This window comes from Platalea leucorodia (genome assembly GCF_965183815.1).
Source record: "Platalea leucorodia genome assembly, chromosome: 1".
In the NCBI taxonomy this organism is placed as follows: Eukaryota; Metazoa; Chordata; class Aves; order Pelecaniformes; family Threskiornithidae; genus Platalea; species Platalea leucorodia.
Genome location: NC_138823.1, coordinates 149,916,137 through 149,939,142, shown reverse-complemented (window position 1 = coordinate 149,939,142; position 23,006 = coordinate 149,916,137). Strand labels below are relative to the sequence as shown.

Sequence of the window (23,006 nt, the reverse complement as noted above, 5' to 3'; positions counted from 1 at the left end):
TGAATACGTAAAATGATGATCATCAAAATTCTGGATCACTTAAAGTGCCTGTTTCACTAGGTTATGCATTTAAGTAACACAGAAATGAAATGAAAGGAAGATGCAAAGGAATTATGGTCTTCAAGAATAAAATGCATTTTAATATCAACAGTTGTTTAATCAGCCAGAGATCAAATGGAATATACAAAAAATCTGATGGAATACAACTCCAAATTTCATGAGCAGGAGGTGGGGCTCAGTTAGCAAGTTCCCCTGATTTAGTTTACAAATAGCTTCAGAACACCTGAACTGAATTTCAGCTTTCTTATTCAACATGACATTACCTATTACAGAAGAAAATACCACAGCTTGCTAAAACAGGCTGTATAAATGGTAGTTCAATCATGTAGAAAGAAATAGTTTATGGTAAATTATAGCAGAAAAAAACAACCTGACTGCAAAGCTCAAGATTTGTAACATCTCAGAGGAAACAAACTGAGAATGATGTAAGAAGAGAACGGTTAGAATAAACCTGGTAAAGATAAAAAAAACCCTCATTATTCACATGACTGAGAAGGCAAATGAACTATAGATGAAGATCATTATACTAATTTCAAATTAAACAAAACCTCATAATTCTGAAGATTTTAAATCCAACTGCAGTTTATTTTATTCACTTTTACTTTACAAGAGCCAAGTGGCTAAACTGCTCCAAACTAATAGCTTATGATTGGATGTGAGAAATGATGATCCCAAAAATGGTGAGATTTTTCAGCTCTTCAAAATTTATTACGCTAAGTAATCTCTAATTAAGTTTAGATCATGGATTGTATGTTTCACTGGAAATAAAAACACATTTGCCTTTGAAGGAAAGATTGCTATGTATAACTTAATTATTCTTCCTACCACTGTATTGATGAAAGCCCCAGCCTCAGGTCAGCCTCAAGTTATCGGGGACCCTGCACAAGGAGAAAGTAAAAAAGACTGTCCTCCCTCCACAAAGTTAAGAGTTCAAGATAAGGGACAACAGATGGATAAGGACAGACGGGAAGAACAATGGAACAACAAGGCAATATCACATATCGTAACAAGCAGGCAGTAGTGCCAGCCTACCGTAGTCACATACTTTGTCAGCACTTGAATCTGAAGACATAATATGGAGAGGAGGGGATGCTCTCAAAAAGCCTCTACCAAGCATGAGGAAAGTATGAAGAGAACAAGGGGTGTTTTCTGAAAAATGTAACAAGATGATGATGATGATGATGATGGAGGCTGGTGTTGACACTTCTGCATCAAAGAAATGGCATCAGGAGAGAGAGAAGAGCTCATGTGGGAGTTCAAAATCCAAGAGGTATACCTCATATACGATGTCAACAGGGAGATGCAATGAGGACAACACAAAGTGGCAGGACAGAAAGTCATTTGCAGCATCATTTTGAATAGATAGGAGCACGCCATGACTGCATTTGCCAAGCCCAGCTGAAAGGACATTGCAGTAGTCAAGACACAAGATAACAAGCTGAGACAAGAATTTTGGGTCTGTGGACCAGCAGAAAACATGTATTAAAAGGGAACTCAGAAGTAGTTCAGTAAGGCTTAGACATAGCCGGAGGCAAAGTGAGCTCCAGAGTCCAAAGTGATGTTAGATAACAAGCAGGTTGCTACAGTAACTAAGAAAGCAGTAGCTGGGATGTCTTAGAGGGAAGCAGGAGGAGATCAAGGTTTCTTTTCAGCTATATTGATATTGATGACAAGATGTCAGAGAAAAATGTCAAGATTTTATTCCAGACAGAGGGAGGCACGTCTGGGACAGGGAAGGCAGAAAGCAATCTGACTGTGTTCACAGCACAAAGTCCTAAAGAGAAGCTGACAGCATAAGGCTGCTGCTTGTGAGCTATAAACCTTCAAGTTTTGCCCAAAGAAATGAAGAAAAAAATGAAGAACAGGCATATGTTTTAGTTTGAATGATCTGTGTTCAGCTTCCACCACATAATACAGCCCAGAAAACACATAAAAAGCAGCACATAAAGTTTCTGAGGATGCTACCATTAAATAGAAGTTTTACAATTAAAAAAAATCAGTAAAAAATGCAAGACTTTTCCTAGAATGCTTCCAATACAGTTTTATTTCTATTATTTGAAAGTTCTCATGCCACATTTTTTCTGATATTGTTTGTTTTCCCAGTTTCTTCATTTAATTTATTTCTTCCTTCTCGTTGAGTGCAACTTTTAAAAAAAATTATTTTCTCATCTTCAAATGTGCTTTTCCTTAGGTATACTGGTTTTCAGCATCAAAATGGGGTCCAGACAGGGGCACAATGGAATGCAAATCCCAGCTGCATCAAAAAACACGTTTCAATCCCCAAACCTTGGCCCTGTCTATCGGCCAATACTTTTCAGACAAAGAGCTCATCAAGCAAATGACTGTCACTATGAAATTCTGCAAGCGTTCCTGGTTGAAAAGTTCCTCCACTACAAACTGGGCTCACACTTGGAACAGTTCTTCTGAGCCTACACTTAGACCCTTAAAACAAAAAGAAAGGCCTGCTTCAGACAGAAGTCTGCTCTTGGAAACGGAGGCATGCCAAAGACCTTGTGCAAGCCACCGGGGACTTTGCTATTGCTATTGATCGTACAAGGAAGGTTCGCAGCAGCATACAACTCCAAGACAAATAGCAGGATAAATAAATAATGTCGCTGTTATTCTGCTGACATGCTAGGAAGTCCCTTCCCAGCAAATCTGTAAATGCCCATTCACAAACCCAAATTAAACTTCAGGTAAATGCAACTGTCCTGAAGTTACTGCATCAAAGAATCAGGGGGAAAAGCTTATTATCATGTGACACACCATTTGGTCTACTCAGCTTCCCTAGAAGGGCCACAAATAACAAGACTCAGCAAGAATCAAAGACAGAGTAAAACACAACCAAAAATCTTAGCAGTTTACTCAGTTTAATTTCTAGCTCTGAAACAGCTTTGGGAAAATTATTCTATGCTGTAATAGTTCTCATTGTTAGAAAATATATGCTGAAATTCAAGGATTCAATTACCTTTATTTTACATAATTTATTTTAAAAGCAAAATCATAGTGTAATACAATTAAACTTACATATGCCTTCAAGGCTACTACAGCCTTGTCTCTGGTGACAGCTATCTTCCTGGCCAGCTCCCTACCCTGAAAGTGCCTTACTATCAGCTCAATTAATTTGGATGTTGGGTCTCTATGTTGTAGAGTTTTGTGGAGTATTGGCGGAACAGAAGATGACAATGATTCATAGACTGCAAGGTCTTCAATAACAAGACATTAAGGTTAACAAAGTAAAGGCCAGGAATCAGTCTGAACACCAAAGTGGAGCAAACGTGTCATAGTCCACGGCTGATTCACTTCACTTCAAAGGCACTACCCAATAAACCATGTATGTTTTCTAGATGGGCCCTATGGTGCTGTGTAATTCAACTTTGTGGAGACAAATGTTGGCTCTAATATAAAGATATATAGAGAAGATTGTAGCTTTTGGATCCTTAGCGCTACCGTTGAATACTGATGAAAAGTAATTTTTAAGATCTACCTTGTCCATTATGGGTAGACTATCTCTAGTGAACACTTATATAGCCTTTTTGTGCTTCCTACTGCCCTGCTCGTCTCATCATCTCTTCTTCACGAAACTGAACTGAAATCAACTGACATATTTTATATCTAGTTATTTTCTTCACACTTCAGTTTTTCCTTAGGCCTAAACTGTCTATAGTGGAACCAGGTTTATTTTTCTATTCACAAGTACTTAGTTCCTCTAAACCATGTATTAGAATGCAAATATACAGATGTGAAACCTCTGGGCTTATGAAGTGAATGCCACAACACCCTACAAGCACAGGGCAATACCACTGTTGCAGCTACGCCTACCAATGCCCGCTGTCTTGGGGAGCTCCAGCAGCCAGTACGTCATCTCTGATTCTCAAGTGCTGCCGCAGGCTAACAGCCCCTGCACTTCCTATCTTTTCAGTACGGCACTCTGCAATTATTTATGTGCGAGTTAAAAAAGTACAGCATCCCTAAAGGCGTATCTTAACTACGCAGAAAAATGGGAAAGGACATTTTATGAGTTCTGTTTTATGAATAGAGGAAATGAGAATTCCACTAAAAACAACAACAGTTTGGAAAAAAACATCGCCCATGTCTCTAAAGCTGCACACCTCAAGACTACAATAAACTTCCCTGAGAAATCACAAGAAACTAGGTTCTCGCTCTAGGATATGATGAAGAAAGGGTGTATAAAGCACTGCACAGAATGTGTATGTGCCGAGTGAACTGTCAGGTATGCCCACCAGCACAGCATGTAAAGGCAGCTGCTCCATCTGTGCAAGATCTCTTCCCTCTATCAAGTTTCCACTTCAGCTGAAATGTCAGAAATTGGTGTCTAGGGAGAAAAAAGCAGAATGTGCACCAAAGATGAAAGGCATCCAGGCATAAGCACATCAAGATGCCACTGTAGAGTTAAAAAAAAAAAAAAAAGGATTGGCTGATTTACATTAGCAAAAAAGGTATGTTTGCAAAGCCAGCATGCTTTAATATTTAAAGATGTATCACACATCAATAGCCTGTGATTATCTCACTCTGAATTACTGCATCCTATCATGGCTGCAGTAAAGGAGAAACGACATTCTTGATTTCTCAGTATTAGAAAGGGGAACTACAGCATTAATTTGCATGTTGCCTTTCCATCTATGTGCAGTTTTGCGCAGTGTTTAAAATTGCATTTTTTAGGGACTATCTTCAAGCAGTTTTGAAATCATATTTAGCAGAACACTTAAACGTATTTACACTAAATGGAAAAATAGCAAAGTGGTGGCATAGAATATCTGGCCACTCTGATCTCCAAACACTGGAAATCTGTATTCAACAGAGAATAAAAAACATATAAAAAGTCAGTTGCTGTTATTGCCACCGTTCCCTCAAGAGAGGTAAAATGATTTATTCTTGGTCATGATTAGTCATGTGGTCTTGTTCACTCTGAGTTTTTTCCTTGATCAGTGTTCCAGATACGTATTTTTCTCCTCTCATTCAAACTATTTGTATTTCTGTATTTCCAACAATTCTTGAGTGTTCATAAATGGGGGGGGGGGGAGGGGGGGGAGGAAGACCAGTACAATAAAAGGGCATTTAGTTATAAATTTCTAATATTTGGGATTGGAAATGGTCTTGAATGCAGCAAAGCCCGTCATTTCAATGGGCTCTATCACGGTCCTTCATCATTGTTAATGCCATATGACAACACCATTCTGAACTGCTGTTCTGAAGACTCTCCTCTAAGCATTTTTTCCATTATTTTTTCAGCTAAAAACAACCTTTTCCAAGTGTTCTGGTTGCTGTCAATTTTACCTTGATGTGATGGATTTACATCCAGAGAAGCTGGCTACAGATACATTAGGAAGACGGAAAGCCCAGATCCCCCAAAGGTTTCCTCCCGCACGCCCGCGGTTCCCCTACCCGCTCAGAACCTGGCAGCACCGCAGTGCAGGACAAGGAAAGATGATGGGAAAGTAACTTGGCTTTAGTGCAACTCCTCTGAGGCCTTCAGCGTTGATCTGAATGAGAATTCACAGCAAGCAAAATCCTTCGGAATAGGTCTAGTGTGAGTCAAGGCTAGCATCAGATTCTCAGCTCTCCTTCATCACTGAAGTAGCAATTAGCCTCTTCCACGCTACGGCTGATATCAGCTTCTCTGGTCTCTTTGCCAGTGGTGGTTTTTAGCATTTCTTAAGGGCACTTACAATTCCTCACAGCAGTTGTATTCTACCTGGTAGCTCCATGTTTGAGTTGGTATGCCGCTATGCAAGGGCCAGTTATTTTCAGCTCTTCTTTCTGATTCATTCGAAAAGGCAGCCTGATAACTGATGAGCTCTTTAGTTTCTTTGCAGGTAATGTCCTTCAACGGTCCAGTACTCTTACAAGAACTTGTTTACAACACAGCTGGTTTCCTCTCTAATGCTCTGGTAGATCTTTAGCCCTTGAAATGCTATGTTAACTTTGAAACAAAAAAAAAATATGTTTTTTATTTATATTTATTTAAACATTGTTTCCTTCTGGTGCCATATAGCTGTGCTACCCTTACACTGCATGTAATCAATACTGCAGTTGGTCGCTCCCTGTTTGACCTCTCCGTTGGTTCATATAACACTACTCACATAGATGAATTCTCCTATTTTGTTGATGCTTTTTCTTACAAAATCACTGTTCAGCTTCTCAGTTTTGAGAATATTTGTTTTAACATCAATGATTTCTGTCCTTGCATAGCCAGCTACTTTTGTTAGCTTAGCCTCATACTTTTTGGACGTGCGTTTAGTAGTAATATTTGCATTACCCAATCAATAATAATGTCACAGCACACAAGGATGTTTGCTAGTGTTCACCTTTACCTGATTTGTTTCTTTGTTGTTCAACTTAGAGAATGTTTTGCACCGTTGTATACAGCCATGAAGATCTGACCCTGTAGGGCTGAAAGTTGTTCTGCAAGATCCTCTCATAGTCTGTCAAAGCACTTTCAAAACCAAAGAAATAAGAGGAGCCTATTCCTTTATACACTCCTCTACAATTGCTAGGACACATATCTAGTCCATCCAAAGTGCTGAGAGCCTCAGTTGAGCCTGTTCCTTGTTTTGCATCCAGTGTCCCCTCTTACTATCACACCGCAGAAGCCTCAACACCTCTCCATCTGCACTATTCAGCAAGATCACCCTGTCGGGGCAGTCTGATAAAACTCCAATGTTTCCACTACTGAGGAATAATCTCTTTTTCCCAGGCTTCATTGCAGAACTCCCTCAGTGTCATTAAACTGGTGCTGTCAGGTGCCGTCAGCTTTTCTGATGGGATTTCATCCTTTTCCATCTCCCAGGGGTTTTTCAGCCTCTTGCAGCTTGTGTCAATGCCAGGCTCAGGGTTTCCAGCTTTCACTACTGCTTTGCATGAGGGTTGTCTAGAGTGGTTAAAGATTTCTTTGAAGTGATCCACACATCTGCTTTTCCTTCTGTATTAGCTGTGAATATTTTTTCCTTTTTTTCTTTGTTTGGCACATTTCCTCCATTTACTCTCCTGCTGAAATGCTTTGTCTTTTCCCATTATAGCAGCAACATTTGCTTTATCTGTTACATTTTTCATCTTTTTCTGTCTTTCCCTACAATGCTTTTCACTAATGGTTTAGCTTCTGCTACTCCTTCTGTGCCTTCTTCCAAATTTTTTTTTATTCTTAGCATTTTGGCATTCTCCCTTCTCTCGGCAAAAGGCCACATTTTCTGCCTGTGATTTTCTCTAGTTATGACTCTTGCAGTTTAATAACATTGCTGCTGAGCTAGTCTTGAGGCTGCTGAATCACTTTCACCTGTGTTTGGCAAACCCTCAAGTGAATTCCTCAGCATCGATCTGAGCTTTCTCACAGTATCTTTCTGCAGTTCCATTTTGTACTGTTTGCCAATGCTGACTACTGCTTGAAGTCACTAATTTGCAGTTTCATTTACAGGTTGGCAATGCCAAGATTTTGGTCAGTGATAGTTTGGAGTAACTGTGTCTTGAGCAAATGAGTTGAATTTTGTTTTGCCACCTATCAAATGTGCAAGTCTGTATGAGTAACTACAATGCTTTCAAGAGGCATGAAATCTAACTTGATGACTCTTTGCCAAGAGAACAAAAGAATGGCTTTCTAATTCAGGCTGTAGTGTCCCACCTCAGGTCATGGCCTGTATTATTAAAGAAGGAGGACAGCAGAGTGATCCTTCCTGGTCTATCCTCCCAGTTTCCAACAATAAAAATTATGGACTTCCTGTACCAGATATTTCACCAAAACCACTGTGTTTAAATGGCCAATAATGGAAATATCCTTGATGATTCCTTCTAAACTCTATTTGAATTGATTCATACTTTGGGATCCATGACGTTCTTTCTCAATGAGGAACATAAAGCAACTAGAAGTTGTGTAAAACACTTATTTGATTTCTTTTAACTACTTGAGACATCACTTGAACACCCTCTAATGATATCTTAAGAGGAACCACGAATATTTGGTCACATGTCAATGTCTCCCTGCCTTACATGATTTTATACCATATTTCCTGCACTGTCTTTTCCTCTGTCATCTCTTGGTTACCTACAAGACGTGTAGCTCATCTAGCCCCTTGAGATCATGATTTTTAAGAGCTTTTAGTGGAAGACCTTGGAAAAAGTACTCTCAGATCCACATGCTCTTAATCCACTTTCACAGAGCTGTACATTTGTAGGGCATCATATTCTCACAAAAGCCCACTTCCCACACTTACCCATGGACCCAGTAGTTGTATTTTTTTATTACCATTTCTATGAATTTGCAAGCATATAAGTTGGACCTACTGATCTTTAGTTCTTGTCACCGTTACGTGAAGTCTTTATAAACACAGGTGTCACACTTCTTATCCTCCATTCCCCCTCTACTGTTTTTAATGTAAACAGTAGCTTACTCCACAGTAAATAATTCATCAGTTTTGTAGAGTTCATAGAATCATAGAATCAGGTCAGTTGGAAAAGACCTTTAAGATCATCAAGTCCAACTGTTAAGTTCTTTCAGAAGTCTGAAAAGGACTCTTTAGAAGAACCTTTAGAAGTTCTAGAAGAAGAGACTTAAAACTTCAGAGACTTCTAAAAGTTCCTCTAAAGAGAAGCCTGGCTTTTAGAAGCCAGTCATCTGGCTTTGCTGTAGGCTTTGCCTATTTATTACCATTCATTTTGTCAAGATCTTTCACTTGTGGAACCACTTTGGTTGATATTTACCAGGTTTCCCTGTAGATCATTATTATTATAACCTAGGTCGGTAATAAAGATCATGTCAAAATGAAAGTCGTATCATCACCATCTGCCCATAATACTTTGGAATTAATTGTCAAAAACATCTCTGTTCTCATTGCTGTGTTCTTTGGCCGTGGAGCAGTAGATCTTTTACCAACGCTTGTTCTTTCAGTAACCGGCTTGGATCTGGCATATATTCTGCACTGCTGATGAAACTAAGCCGATGAGTGACTCTTCCACAGCAGTTTCCATTATAAGTACTGCTTGGTCACAATCTGTGTAACCACTATGATCTGAATAGCTGAGATATTTCGTCTCTTCTCTAAAATACTTCTGATCCGCATCTGCTCTTAGTGATATGCTGATTTTTTTGAGACCAAGGTGGTCACCACCATCACGATCTAAAGGGTCCTTATGAATGGTCTGAATTATTGCACTCATAATATGACAGTCAAGGTGCCAGGGGTGTATCTTCCCAAGGTGCTTTCTGTTGGCAGGCTTAAACTTTTCAGGACCTTAGCTTTTTGAAGTTAATATTTACGAGGAGCCTCCATAAAGTACAAGCATTAAGTAGTGTTTTGCACAGTCATTTTTACTAGAGTGGTAACCTGATCCCATTTGCCTTCCCATTTTACTGAGCTCATTGTACTGATCAACAACTGTACCAAAATGCCACATATCTACTCTTCACTCTTTTCAGTACTGGGGCCTTAATTTAGCATTTTTTAATTCTTAACCCCTGTCTTTTGCTCTTCTAAAGACTTTGAAGATTGTTTCCTGATATGGTAGCAGTACATAGTTATTTCTGTTAACATGCTGTATTAAAAATTACTTTTTGTATCTATTTGAATATTGTAGTGCCATACGTGGGAGAGAATCCCAAAAACGCTCTTCTCTGACACCCACCCAGAACAATGGAAATGAGCAGTTTAACACAGTAACTTTAATCACAGACAGATATACTAACCTAATTGAGGTTTGTTTCACTAACAGTTGGAAATTCTCAAAATGCAGATATGGTGAATATATTTCAATAGTTGTTCTTTCATTTTCGTGACTTTCCCCCGTTGGCGGAGAGTACACAGTCAGTTACTAGTTTTCTTCATTCCCTCCAAATTTCTGTCATTATCCAATGTAACCAGCAGTTTTCTTATGCAAATACTCATTGTTCTCAGTATGTTTGCCCTTCATACAGCTTCTCATTTCATGGTAATCACACAAGATCTTTTTCTTTTTAAAATCATGCTGTACCAACAAGATAAAGAACATAAAAGGAATCCAAGAAAAAGCTCAGCTGAATGACATGAAAAGCAACGGAACATCTATTTGTCAGTTTCTATTCCTTGAAAACATTGATCATACAGGAAAGGATCGTTAATCACCGTATTACTTTTTTGTCTCTTTTTTCCTCCTCTTTTCCTTGTGAGATATGCGTTTAGAGCAAAGTCAACTCTCTTCTAAGGTAGCAAAATTATAATTGAATCCATCTCTGTCCAACTGAATGAAATGCAATGTCTCAAAGGCATCATTTTTCTGTCTGGAAAAAAGAATGTTTTGTATTATGTCTGGTTCTTACTCGTTCAGATGTCATGATGAATCTTTAATGGTAAGAGGTAATCTGGAAAAAAATAAGCTCAAATTTTCTTATAAAGACTGAAAAGTTCTTTAGAAACAAGGAAAGGTGAGTATATGCCTCCTTGATATTGCTTTGATATTAAATATTCAGATCACATCTGGTTCTTTATTCATAGCCTACTTTGGAGAAATGGCTAATTATCACAAAAGTACAAATGCACCTTTCGTTACTAGCAGGTTTTGTGAAATACAAGATTTCTGCAGTATGTTTAATAAAGATGTATCTTTTGTTTACTGTAGCGGATATGTATATCAGAACATATATAAGTGTACAAGTGCAAGAGTGTATGCAATTTTACTCATCTCTGATCTCAAGCTGTTTATGAGAAAATATAGAAATATCTTATAAAACAATAAATATTTCAGTGTGGGAGAAAAAAAAAAAATCAAGCCAAACTTGCAATAGCTGCATATGAAGTAATCTACTCTGTTCACTTTGTAGGTATAGAGAGTACATTTTTTACCCACAAAGAATGCTTCTTTCATGATGCTGTCTATGACATTAAAAGCAAGTAACATTACAGTGCGGACTAAAACCTCACAAAACTGGAATGAAATTCTTCTGCTAAGTTAATGTTAGGCAACTAAACAGATGCCTACAACAGACTTTTCATAATGAAAAACTTTATAAATACAATTAAGTCTGTAATTTGAATCATTTTATGCAATATCGTTAAATACAAAGACTATGTCAGAAACAGAAGGCGGAAAAAAGAGAATGTAACTGCTCGTTCTGTGATTTCCTGCCAGGATATTAAAGTCTTTCAAAATGAGCCACACATTTGTAACACAGACACTGTAGGATTAGGAAGACTGGGGGATCAAGTCTTCCAAAAAACAAAATGGAAATGCTTATCTAGTTATGGAAAGTGGATGAAGCTATTAATTTCAACAATGTAGCATGCTGTGTGCACACCTACGTCTCCCAAATGTAGGTAGTGAATATATGCCAGCTTCAATTCTTTTTTTTTTTTTTTAGTAAATTGGAAGTTTCAGAGAATATTCTGCATTTACTGAGGCAACAGTGAGATTCCATGAGATCTTACACGTTAAAAGATTTTGAGTGCGATAAAAGCAGAAAGTTCATTAGGTTAGCACATAAAACGTAACCATAGCCTGCATCAGCAATTTACAGACACTCCTTAATATATTCATATTTTAGAGAATAAAAAAGATCTTTAACCATAGAATCAAGTTTAAACTCTCCAAGAACTACAATTATTTGGAAAGATTTCTCTTTGATATAGTTATTTTCCAGCTAGTCTCTCCAATATATTGAAACCAAACATCATTCCCAGCAGTGGTAGAACAGAGACTTTCAAGATCCCAATACTATAAATACCCATGTCTCCTTAGATACCTCTGTAACTGGCCTGATTTTCCAAAATTACTTTGAACATAATAGTTTTCCTTGATTTTTGCTGACCATCTATAAACGTAAGCAGATTTCACTGGGAGACACAAATTGCTTGGCATTTTTTTCAAAAACTACATAAACAGTTTAGGTACTTCCATGCCTAAAGCAAAGCATTCCTGTTTGGAAATCCCATCCTCACCTTGAGTTAAGCTCCTTACCTGAGACATTGACTGTCAAAATGAGAAGCTATAACATGAATGAGTCTGTACCACACAATGAGCAGGAATATCAAAGTAAAACATGTCTGCTTACCTTTGCCTTGCGAAAATGGTAGACTACCAGCATGCTTATGAAGTCCAGCAGCATACAGAGCGTTTGGAATGAGATGATAGCCAGCCGCAAATACTTGTCCTCCTGTGCATAGCAGGGAGTATCATCTGTACAGTAAGAACATCCTTCCCTGCAGGGTAGGCAGGTGTAGTCTTCCTCCGACAATTCGCCACCAGAAAAGCGATTTTCTGCATCCTTTCCTGAAAGTATCAGAAGGGTAAGGGGAGACAACTTTAGTTGTACAGGATGGGCAGTTCATCCATACAGGCGCAAGCCAGTCCTCTGCTGACTCCCTTTCCCTCCCTGTTGGCCTCTTCCATTAAATTACAAAATGGCTTGCCAGGGCTGCTTTTCTCATTTCACCCTCCTTTGTCACGTTCAGAAAATGCAGACCAATTTATACAATATGCTTAGTGAGCTTATAAAATGCCAAATGCTTTCCCATTGTATTTAAAGCTAAATCTGGGGGCTAAATCTGCATAGGAAGTTCTTTGAAGGAGTATTCTGAATGGGGAAAAAATTACATCAAAAATTTGGGAATAAGGAAAGGATTTTACACAGACACATGAAGAGCAGACTCATTAACTACTTAATGTTCACAGTACAAGCTCTGATCCTATTTCAGATTGTTCCTCAATTTCAAAAAGATGCTATCTAGTGAATTAATTAGCTTCAAATTAGATAAAACCCTTCTTAATTAACATTTGTTCAGCATGCTGTTGCATGATTGCACTCCTCTGTCCCCAAAGCAAAACCAGTGCACTTACACTAAGTATAATTTTCCATTGTTCACACAAGCACACCAGGAAATCTGGAAAACCTATTGGCAAGTTAATATTTTCTCTACAAAAATCAGTGATTCTTGAGCTGACATCTCGTCCATCAAAGTGAACCCACCAACAGAGCACACAGGATTCCTACTTTTTCTGATCCATGAACACTTGCCCGTAATCCCCTGTAAGACTGCTTACCCTACAGGCAATTAATGGAATAAAAAGGTGAAAGAAAAAGGGGGCAAAAAAGAGTATTGTTAAATAAGAAGGAAAACTGAACTTGCTGAAAATGTTTAATATAAGCAAGACAGGCTTAGGAGCTGCCAGAAGCAAGAGAATGTGGCTGAAGCCAAATCAATGGTGTGTTAAAATGTGTGATAACTTCTCTCACTTTTCACAAGACTAGAGAATTGCCCAAATATCTTTGATCAAAATTCTCCTCCTCTGACAGTGAAAGTAGTAAATCATGCATTGTTTAGTCTTAATTCAAGAGAGAGCCTATTCCACTGATGTCGCACATACATATTGGCTTATGAAACTCTCTTCAGACTTTTAGCTTGAAACATATGAAGCAGAAGGTTATCTACAAGGGTAATTATTTCTTGCTTTCTCAAATCTATGTACGAACGTGCATGAGCACACATCTTCTGACAGGCAAAGCCTGGGAAAGGGACAAAGAGGCTGTCTACCCAACCCTGTTTATTTGGCATGCTGTTCCAGCAGCCCTGTGGCTCCTCGTCTTCAGTGTAGGGTGCTTTGCTCCTGCATCCTGCAGTGAGCAAAGAACAAGCCGGTATTTCTCATGAAGATTGTGGATTTCTCTTTGGAGCTTTATTCTAAACAAAGATGTTGGAAACCTGAATATAGCAGAGTAGTGCTGACTCATGCTGGTAGCCAGATTTTCTTAGATACAAGCAGACAGCAAGAAGAGATCTTGTGTCACTTTGACCCAGACTGTGGGAGGCAGGAATGGAAATGTTGGAAAATAACCACGCTTGGGCATCCCAAGAAGGAGAAACTCTAAGGAACACTAGTCCTGAAGATATCCTAGGACTGGAAATTCTTTTCAGAGCAAACACCCATCCATGGACCTCAGCCCATTATCATTCCAAGAGCTTTGCCAGAAACCACCTTCTCCATATCTAACATTATATCTCTGTTTTCTAAATTACAGCTAGAGCAATGGACCCACACTGTCCTCCGTCAGAGACAGAAGTCACAGCCTCCCATCTCCATACCCAAATTAAGAGTGCACTACCTACTGTCCAAGTTTTCCACTTCGTTTCCTCAACATTTGCACTCAAGTCAACCTGCTTTTCCACCACCCACCTGTTCCTTTATCATTTCCATAAAGAGTCACCCCATCTCCAAAGAGATTATTTACTCTCTTTAAAATATCACATTTCTGAGCCACATGAGCCATTTCTTAATATGTTTTTATTGTGGTAACTAAATAAATTATTTTCAGCGTAAAAAATTAACCACTGAAAAAATATAATTTAAAACCTAAAGTTATGAGATTACTTAAGTCCCAAATATTATATGAATATGGCTTGATAATTTTGCATGGTCCTAAACTTGATATTGTTACTTTAATTCTGAAATGTTCAACCTTGAAAGTTGTTGCAAATACATTAGAATCCATTTTATCAAGCATTTTCTTATCTGAGTCATGCATGGAAGTTTCTTCATGTGTATGCTTGTCACATACTACAGGGATAACAGCCAATAAACAGTTGCATGTTGCAGTAAATATCCCAAGGATATGACTTCATAATGCAACACCAAGCCTTTGCTTAGATGTGTCTGGTGTCATGCTGTCTGCTGTATACAAAGGAAGATCATCGATATGCGTATCCTGCACTGCCAGCTATGACTGATTATCTGGAGAATATCTTTTGACTTTGAAACGATTCTTCATTATAGCTGATATAAGAAAGATACAAAAAATTGGATCTACTTGAGATTTTACACAATGTGATAAGGAATTATTAACAATCCCCATCTTTTTTTTTTTTTTTTTCTCCTTGCCAAAGAGAACGAACATTTTTCAGACCCTCTAAAAGAAGTGTTTGGGAAAGAACTGATCGTTGTATTTACCATTGAGTGGGAGCCTGTTTGTCCACCCACACCCTTGCCCTAACTATATGTCTCAGGGCACCACTGCCCACTGCATAGTTGAACATTTCTGCCCTTTATGTCCAGCCCTGTCCCCTCACCAAAGTCAAAGTAACGTTAATTCAAACCATAGACAGTCCAAGCCAAGCATGAAGTTACTGCCTCTTACAGCACTGCTAGAGATTTCACTGTGCCATGCCTTCTCCTGTCTCAGCAGCTCTTTGGGATTACACATGCCTCCTCCAGTGAAGAAAATCAGTTTTTCCTCCCCGAAAGATGGCAAAAGATTTTAGACACTGGTAAGGTAGGTGGACAAGAAGTCAGTTCTGCTCCATGTAAGGCAGCAGTGGTTTTAGCACTGACAAAAATGAGACGGAAGCAAACACTGAAAGACTGACTGCGCTGCAGGAGTTCAAACTGAGGATGAGGAAGGTGTAAAAAAGTTACGTCCTCAAGCAAAAAATAAAAGGAAAAAAAAATAAAATGCAGCAACAAAAAAAAGGATAATATGGAAGGAGAAAAGAACAAAGAATTGGTGGAAAGTAGGAATAGGGACACAAACTATTACGAAGTATAATAAGGAAAATGCTTGAGTACTGGAAAAATAAAACAAAAAGCTTAAATGCTTCAGCTATTTCCCCTCTACTGTATTTTTTTCCTAGTTCTTCTCTCTTCTATCCCAGTCTTATTTTGCTGTCTGTCTGGCCCATTTGTTTTTGAAATGGTCTCCTGAGGGTAACTCTTCATCAGCTTTGGTTCTCCTAAGCACACTCTGCTACACAAGGGGTGCCTCGGCAGCTGCGACATTGCCAGCTTAGACCTTCCTGCAAAGTAAGAGTGGCACCACAGACCGCTAAGTGCCAGGGCAGGTATTGCTACCATCCCAAACAAAATCATTCCAGACCCCAGTCAAAACTCAGCAGATGAACACAGAGAGCACAGTGCATGCTGAGTGCTGAGCAGAACAGAAGACTGATTCTGCTCCTGTTCTATTATAGCATAAATTAGGAACAACACCAGTAGCATCAGCAATGCTGCAGTAACTCAGTGTGTGTGAATGTAACTGGACCTGTTAGCATCAAAATCTGGTGATCAGCCACGGTCATAATCCTCACCTCAGAAAGGGATCACTGAAGTCAGTGACAGTCTTCATACAAGCAAAGATCTGCACGCGTGAGTTCTGTTGAAGAACCAAAGCCAAAGGGCAGGTGTGAAAAATGGGAATTCGCATTGAACTGGAAACCCCTCTTGGGACTTTTTATGTGATCGTAGCACTGTTAGAGACAATAAAGTCCTATATCCAGACAAAAGAGCCTGGTGCAAGCACCTTTTTGCACAGGGCAGGTTCCATATCCAAACAGCAAGAGCTGAGCAGAATCTCTGCAATATATGGATGATGCATTGCTAAAGAATCAACTTTTAGGTTGAACAAAGCACTGCTGTTCTACTAAGGATCTTCCAATGCAAACCTGATTACCCCATGAGGCAGAGAATGTAAGTGTTTTGGAGAAGGGTGTTACAAAAATGTTAAAACGCATGTAGTCAGCAGTTAGTCTATTCTACCTGTACTAATAGCGCTACCTAAAAATGAGCCTTTAGGAGAAAGTGCATAATCATGTACTCAAGCACTTACAGGTTAATGCAACTTACATACATGAAATAAATCTTTTTCTAAAATCAATTTCTGTCCTCAAAAGAGACCCTGGAAATATGGCAATAACTCTGCGCCCCACTAGTACCCAGGGTCCTCATTAACTAAAGCAGAAAAAATAGAAAGGTTTTACATATTTTGGCACTGTCCGTTCTGAAGAACAAACTCAGCCTTGGGAGGGAAATGCTCTCCTACCCGGCTTACTACGCAGTAAGAGAACAGCCTAAATTTCAGCCATGCCCCTGTCCCACACCCACTTTAGGAACCTGTGCAACCTCCCTGCGAGTAGCAACACCGTGCTGCTTTAAATCAGAAGAACAACCCATTTGCTGAATCTTTCCTATGGAGGACACTGTTTATGCAACGTTGCATCTTGGCATTCAGGGCCCCAGCTGAGTTTGCAGAGGAGGCAGATAAGGAATCTTTTAAGCCTTCCCACCAGCAAAGCGTGTAGAACGGCCAACATCCCTGCGAAGCCATTTTATACAGCCATGTTTCAGACTCAAACCAGAACATTCATCTGGACCTAAAGCAGAACCTTGCCCCCACTTAAAACTCTGACACTTCAGGCACCATGTGCAACTGTAGTTAACCATATTCTGCTGCGGTGCAGCATCCCAGTACCATGGAGAAATGCTCCAATTTCAAGACACAACACATTCGATCCAATTTTTCAATCCACATACTACAGGTATTTTAACCATATCATCTTTTCCTTTTTTCTTTTTACAGAATGCAGCTGGGTGACAGGGCCAAGTTCCCTTGAACCACTGTTTTTTCCTCCCACTGCTTCACAGTCATTTCCAGTCTCACACTAGCTGTCTCACCGTTCACTTTTTGAACTCACCTATTGAGCTTTGCAGATTGAGCTGCATCTGGATGAATTAAAGCAGTTCTTTATTACCGACTGTTTGAAAACTCATGTTTATGTTAACTCACAGTAACACATGCTCAAATCAAAGTGGCCCCAGATCACGTAATTACTCCCCCTAAAATATCAGCATATGCAAACACTTTCATGCAACAAATTTCACATTTAGAAGCTAAATATCCAATCTTAGGTAGCTATATAGGCTCCTCCTTCTATAGTAAATGGAGAAAAAAGGTTATTTGCCTGAAGAGTTACTTTTCCCATCCAAAGACAAATACTGCCTTTCTAAAGCAGCAGAATTACCCTCCAGGGCAGCCACGCTCTTGCTGCTGACTGCAGTTGAAACCTAGGTGACTAATACATACCAAGCACATACATTTTAGACAGCTGATGTGAGATAAAATGAATCTCATCCCTAATGATCAATGCTGTTACAATCTCTAGTCACATTATTTTTGTGTGTTCTGTGGCATTTGGCATGACAAAAATCAAGATTTTTTTTTTTTTTAATATGCTCATTTAAGGAGTTAAATCCCAACTCCATTGTAACTCACTGCACTGCAGGAGCAAGCAAACATCGTCCTTACTTTCTCAAAAAATTTGCACAGAGCCCAGAGAAAAAGCACTATCAGAAGGCTGCCTTCTGCGACACTCCACAACATGAAAAGAGAAGGGAAACAAACACTCAGCAGGTAAACTGTTGAACAAACACGCTGTGCTATTTATGCCACATAGACATACAGGAGACGACATACATATATATTTATCTCATGCATATATATATATGTATGAGATATACTGAGTCAGGGGTAAGATATCTTGGCCAATCTATATCCAAACCACACCAAATCAACAAAAAACAGGCCAACCCATGACACAGATCAAAGTATTTAATATCTGGAACTCGAGGCTGTGAACAAACAGGGAATTCTAAAGCTTTCCTAATATTAAAAGTTACCTACCCTTCATCTATAACCCCTGCCACTTTTTATGTAAGAAAGCAGAGCTCATGAGTAACTAATATAGGAAGGAACTTGGAAGCTTTATCTGAAGCTCTTGAGTCCACACTGAATAATTTATTTAGCCCAATTATGAGGTACTCTGTAGCACAGGGGCATGCTTTTACAAGTACCATGTCATATAATCCTGCACATGATTTACCAGTACAAAACACCTGAATCTGTATCTGTGAGTATCACAGAGGTGCGTGTTAAGTGTTGAATACTACCAGACGTACTTCTATAGTGGAACGGGAACAGCTGTGTTCACACAGGGCAGTGGATAATACATGCAGCCCTGGACCAAGCTGGGTGAAAGCTACTCATCACCATTCCCTGGGCATCTCATACAAACTGCTCCTGTAGCAGAGAGCTGACAACATGAACCTTTGGCTAAAGGATGGTGCGAAGAAGCTAGGATGGTATTCACTCGAAAGCAGGAGGCAGAGAAGGATGCCCTGTTACAGTTTCAAGCAACACATTTACACCTGTGACTGCAGCATGAGTTCTACTAGTATAACCGCAACAATTTCAGCACAAAATCTGTGCAGAGATTACGCTTTGGTCATATGATGAAAATAACAGACATCAACCTTGGGCATGCAGTTTATATATTTTCCCTGCTCAGTATCAACTGAGTCCTGTTTCCCTTACTGTGGGCAACTCCGTCTAAGTACCATACAACGTGTGTCCTGGGCAAGTATATCATACAGTCAACCAGACTCCCAGGCCTGACCCATCTCTAATACCTCTTCAGCAAGTATTAGAGTTTGGGTGCTCTTTTGGATTCTCCTTTGCAAATGAAGTAAAATGAAAACAATTAAAGCCCGCAGAAAGCCAGAGGCTAGGGCATTCTAGTTTGCCCTGACCAAAGAGAAAATTACTAGATTAATTTTCTCAATACTTGTGCTTGAGCACAGATGCCAGAAATCTCTATTTCCCCATAGCAAGACTTCTTTTCATGTTTTTAAATTTATTTACAAATCAAATATTCTTCAAGGGGGTATGTTTTACAGGATCCTCAAGAGTATCGTGAATGACAAACCAAAGGGCTAGAACTCCTTAAGTGATTATATAATCCGAGAGTTGCAAACCACTGGGATTTTACTGTATAACCCTGACGAGGATAAAAAGGAGCCCTGCATTATTAATGCTAGCTCTGTTTTCTTTTTTCTTTTCTGTTTTTAAACTCAAGCAAAGGCACTTACTCTGAAAGCTGTTCACTGGGAAGATGTTGGGATGATAGAATCCAGCCTTGCAAATACATTTGTAGGCTCCGAGCACAAATCCAAGGCCTTTAATTGGCATGCACTGTGAGAAAAGAAAAAAAGAAAAGTCACGCAGATGATCATACAACGATACCCTCAGATGTACGTTCAAGCATAAACACATTACAAGGCACCGTCAGCAGGCTTCTAAGAATAAACAGGCACCCCTTCCAGTCTGACAGTATTTTCTCATCAACTTTTCCCATAGTCATCTATCACTCCAATTTTTTTTTTTTTTTTTTTGTTGCTCATCACTAGCAAAGACAGCTGTAAATCAAGCCTGTTCTACTGATAAACCAAGAAAGTGCCAAATTTGATTCTTGTACTTCGGCTCTAGGTAGGACATGAGACAGCTGTGTTTTTTCCTGGAGAGTTTCCAGCACTATTCCCCAGCAGGGCAGGTGGGGTTCAGATGGCTGGAGCTCACGCTACGTGAGGGAGAACATGGACACCTGCAGTCAAGCCACCAACCTTCTGCAGGCAGCACGTGCCAGTGCTGGTGCCCCCGCCGCACCGGCAACCATACCAGAGTGAAGATTGACCCAGCCAAAACAAAGCCAACAACTGGTTAGAGAAAATGGCTGCAGACCTAAATCAGAGAACCTAGGTGAAAGAGAGCAAACCTACACCAATGGGAGCCCCATACTTCTAAGCTCTCTTGTCCCTTTTCAAGGATGTAATATGTGAAACAAGTTTTGGTTTAGCTCAACTTTGCTTTTGCTTGATTTTGACATCAGGACAACCACAGCAAATTTATTACAGTAACAGAACATCTACTGTCAGACCATTTCTGTACAACAAATAGACTGCCTAGTACAGAGGGAAGAAATAGTTCAGCAACATAAGGGTAGAAACACTGGTGAAATTGTTTTCCCCAGTATAGCTTATTTCACTTTATCAGATCAAAGTAGGCTATTGTACTAGATGCCCTTCCCATCAGTATAGGCGTACCTATACCAACATGCCTCCATGAATAGGAACTAGACACTAGTAGTTCCTCAGTGAGCAACTGAAGGATTTAACTAAAACACCCTCTGTTCTCTCATTTCCTTACGTTTCACTTGTTTGTGACTGTGCCTTTAGAATATGCTTTAATCCCTAACTGCCTGCAACTGGGAGCAAGATGCAGAAGACAGGGTTTAATAAAAAAGATCTCAGTTTCAAAAATCAAATGCAAACCAAGAAAGGACAGTCTGCACTGACACTTAAGAAAAACTCATTTAATCTCAAATTTCAGCTTTGTGACATAATTCTGCCTGATGCTGGGAAAGCCACTTTGCTTTTCCGTGCCTCAGTTGGCAAAGAATGGCAAATGCCTCAAATGGCAAATGACAAATGCCTCCCAGATGGCGTCGTCTTGTCTCGCACCCTTTGCCGATCTGACGTCCATGCACGCAGCGTGGGCCTGCAGGTGCTATTGGAAAACAACTAAGAAGCAGGAAACTGGCATGCGAGAACACTGAAAATTCATTCAGCCTTTGTATAAACATGAAAGCAAGAAAAAAAACAGGAAGAGAAGGCACAAATCATTTTTCTTCACACTTCATCTTCGCCCTACACAAATGTGGCTGTTGACAAGGTGGAGGACAGAAGAAATCGAAGTGGGATGAGTGTGTGTGCAAGTCCAATGACAGCAAAACCTCTTTAACCAAGCACAGAAAAGCAGTTAAAGTAGTAAAAAGAATTTTTCAGGGGAAAATTCTGTTCTGCCTTTCTGGCCTCTTGCTTTGTAATGGGAAGGTACACGCTGCTATTAAGACTGCATTTTCTTTCTGAAGGCAAGGAAAAAAAGAAGTAGCTTCTACTGAATTCTGCGAACACCAGAGTACCCCTAGAACCATATCCATTGCCACTGAACAAATTCATATAAAATGTGTCACAGGCTCGTGAATCTGTTCTGCATTAAAAGAAATGCTTTACTGATGATCCTTTCACACACATCCAATATTCACACCAAATAAAAGTCCATAACTCTTATTTTATTTCACTGACGAGTCTAGAACTTGAAAATGAACAAAATATTTCAAATGCTGTTATCTTTCCTTGGTCTAGGATATTATCCTTGTTTCCAGTCTTTGGCAGCTGTAATGCACACCTTAAAAACCATCAGTCAAATTCTGTTTCCTGCAGTCCATATAATCCCATGCAAAGGTGTAACAACGATCAGAACATCAGTCTGTTGAAAGAAGGGAAGGAGAGAAAGCAAGCCTAGATCCCTCTAGATGCAGCTTCAAACTCTGAAATTCCACTGTGCTCAACACTGCATGGAAACAGAACTATTTACAGCCTCACTTTTTTTAAGAAATTGCAGCAGTGAGGCAGGGAAGAACACTAAATATCATGTGGCCAAAAATGGGGAAAATACTTTTCCTGGCAAGAAAAACTTTCCCTCTTTTTACTAACGATTTAACAGTCATATTAACCAATGGTGGTAAATATTATGGTGAAAAAGGTAATAAATAAACTGAGTAAGAGTTGGCTGGTGTACAGAAGGAGTTTAGCAAACAAAGTCCAGATTTATTTAATCAAAGTTCTTTTATCAGATAGAGAGGCTTTTCCTGGCTGTCTGCGGGTGAATCCGCACAACACACGGCAGGCACATGCAATCAACTTTTGTCCTGGCCCTGGCAAGTGGCACCCCCTGAGCCCGAGCCCTGCAAAGCTGTAGGAGCTCCGCCGCGGCAGCTCACGGGATCGGTCACGGGCTCCAGACCGCCAGGAGCACAGAGACTGAGCAGCCCACAACAGACTGTGCAGGCACTGCCAGTAAAATATTAATCTGCTGCTAAGTTACTTAAGATTTGATCCATCTAGAACTTAGCACTGAAAAAAGCAAATGTGTGAAAAATATCCACCTTCACATAAGCAAAAAAAGGAAGCATAAACTGACCTGGTTTCAGATTTCATTATAAATGTGAAAGCAAAGCTGTGGGAATAAACCCACCATATTCCTGAGTATTTTTTTCTTCATTAGTGGCTATCAGCTTTTTAAAAACCATGCTTTATTTAATTCTGGCTACCTTAGGTTAGACCAGAAGCTCCATTTAGGCTTGTATCACATCTCTTACGTGCCCAGCCACAAGTGCCGAGGCAAACAGTGAAAGATGCAGGCTGGCTATCGAGTGAGCCTTCTTCTGATGTGCCCTTCAGAACATCATACTCCTAAACGGAATTTGCATTGCTTTAACTTCCAGCCATTAGTACTTATACAGGGCTTG

The 23,006-nt window shown here is 39.6% G+C and overlaps 1 protein-coding gene across 1 annotated transcript in view; it reads right to left on the bottom strand.

Moving 5' to 3' along the window:
• GPR158 (G protein-coupled receptor 158) overlaps positions 1–23,006 on the bottom strand; it is a gene marked incomplete at both ends in the record, with an annotated part of 211,396 nt that overhangs the window by 101,388 nt on the left and 87,002 nt on the right. The window contains 2 exons of the mRNA XM_082307042.1: positions 12,092–12,309; positions 19,729–19,831. Of these exons, the coding sequence (XP_082163168.1) occupies positions 12,092–12,309; positions 19,729–19,831 (321 nt within the window). The remainder of the gene's footprint in view (positions 1–12,091; positions 12,310–19,728; positions 19,832–23,006) is intronic.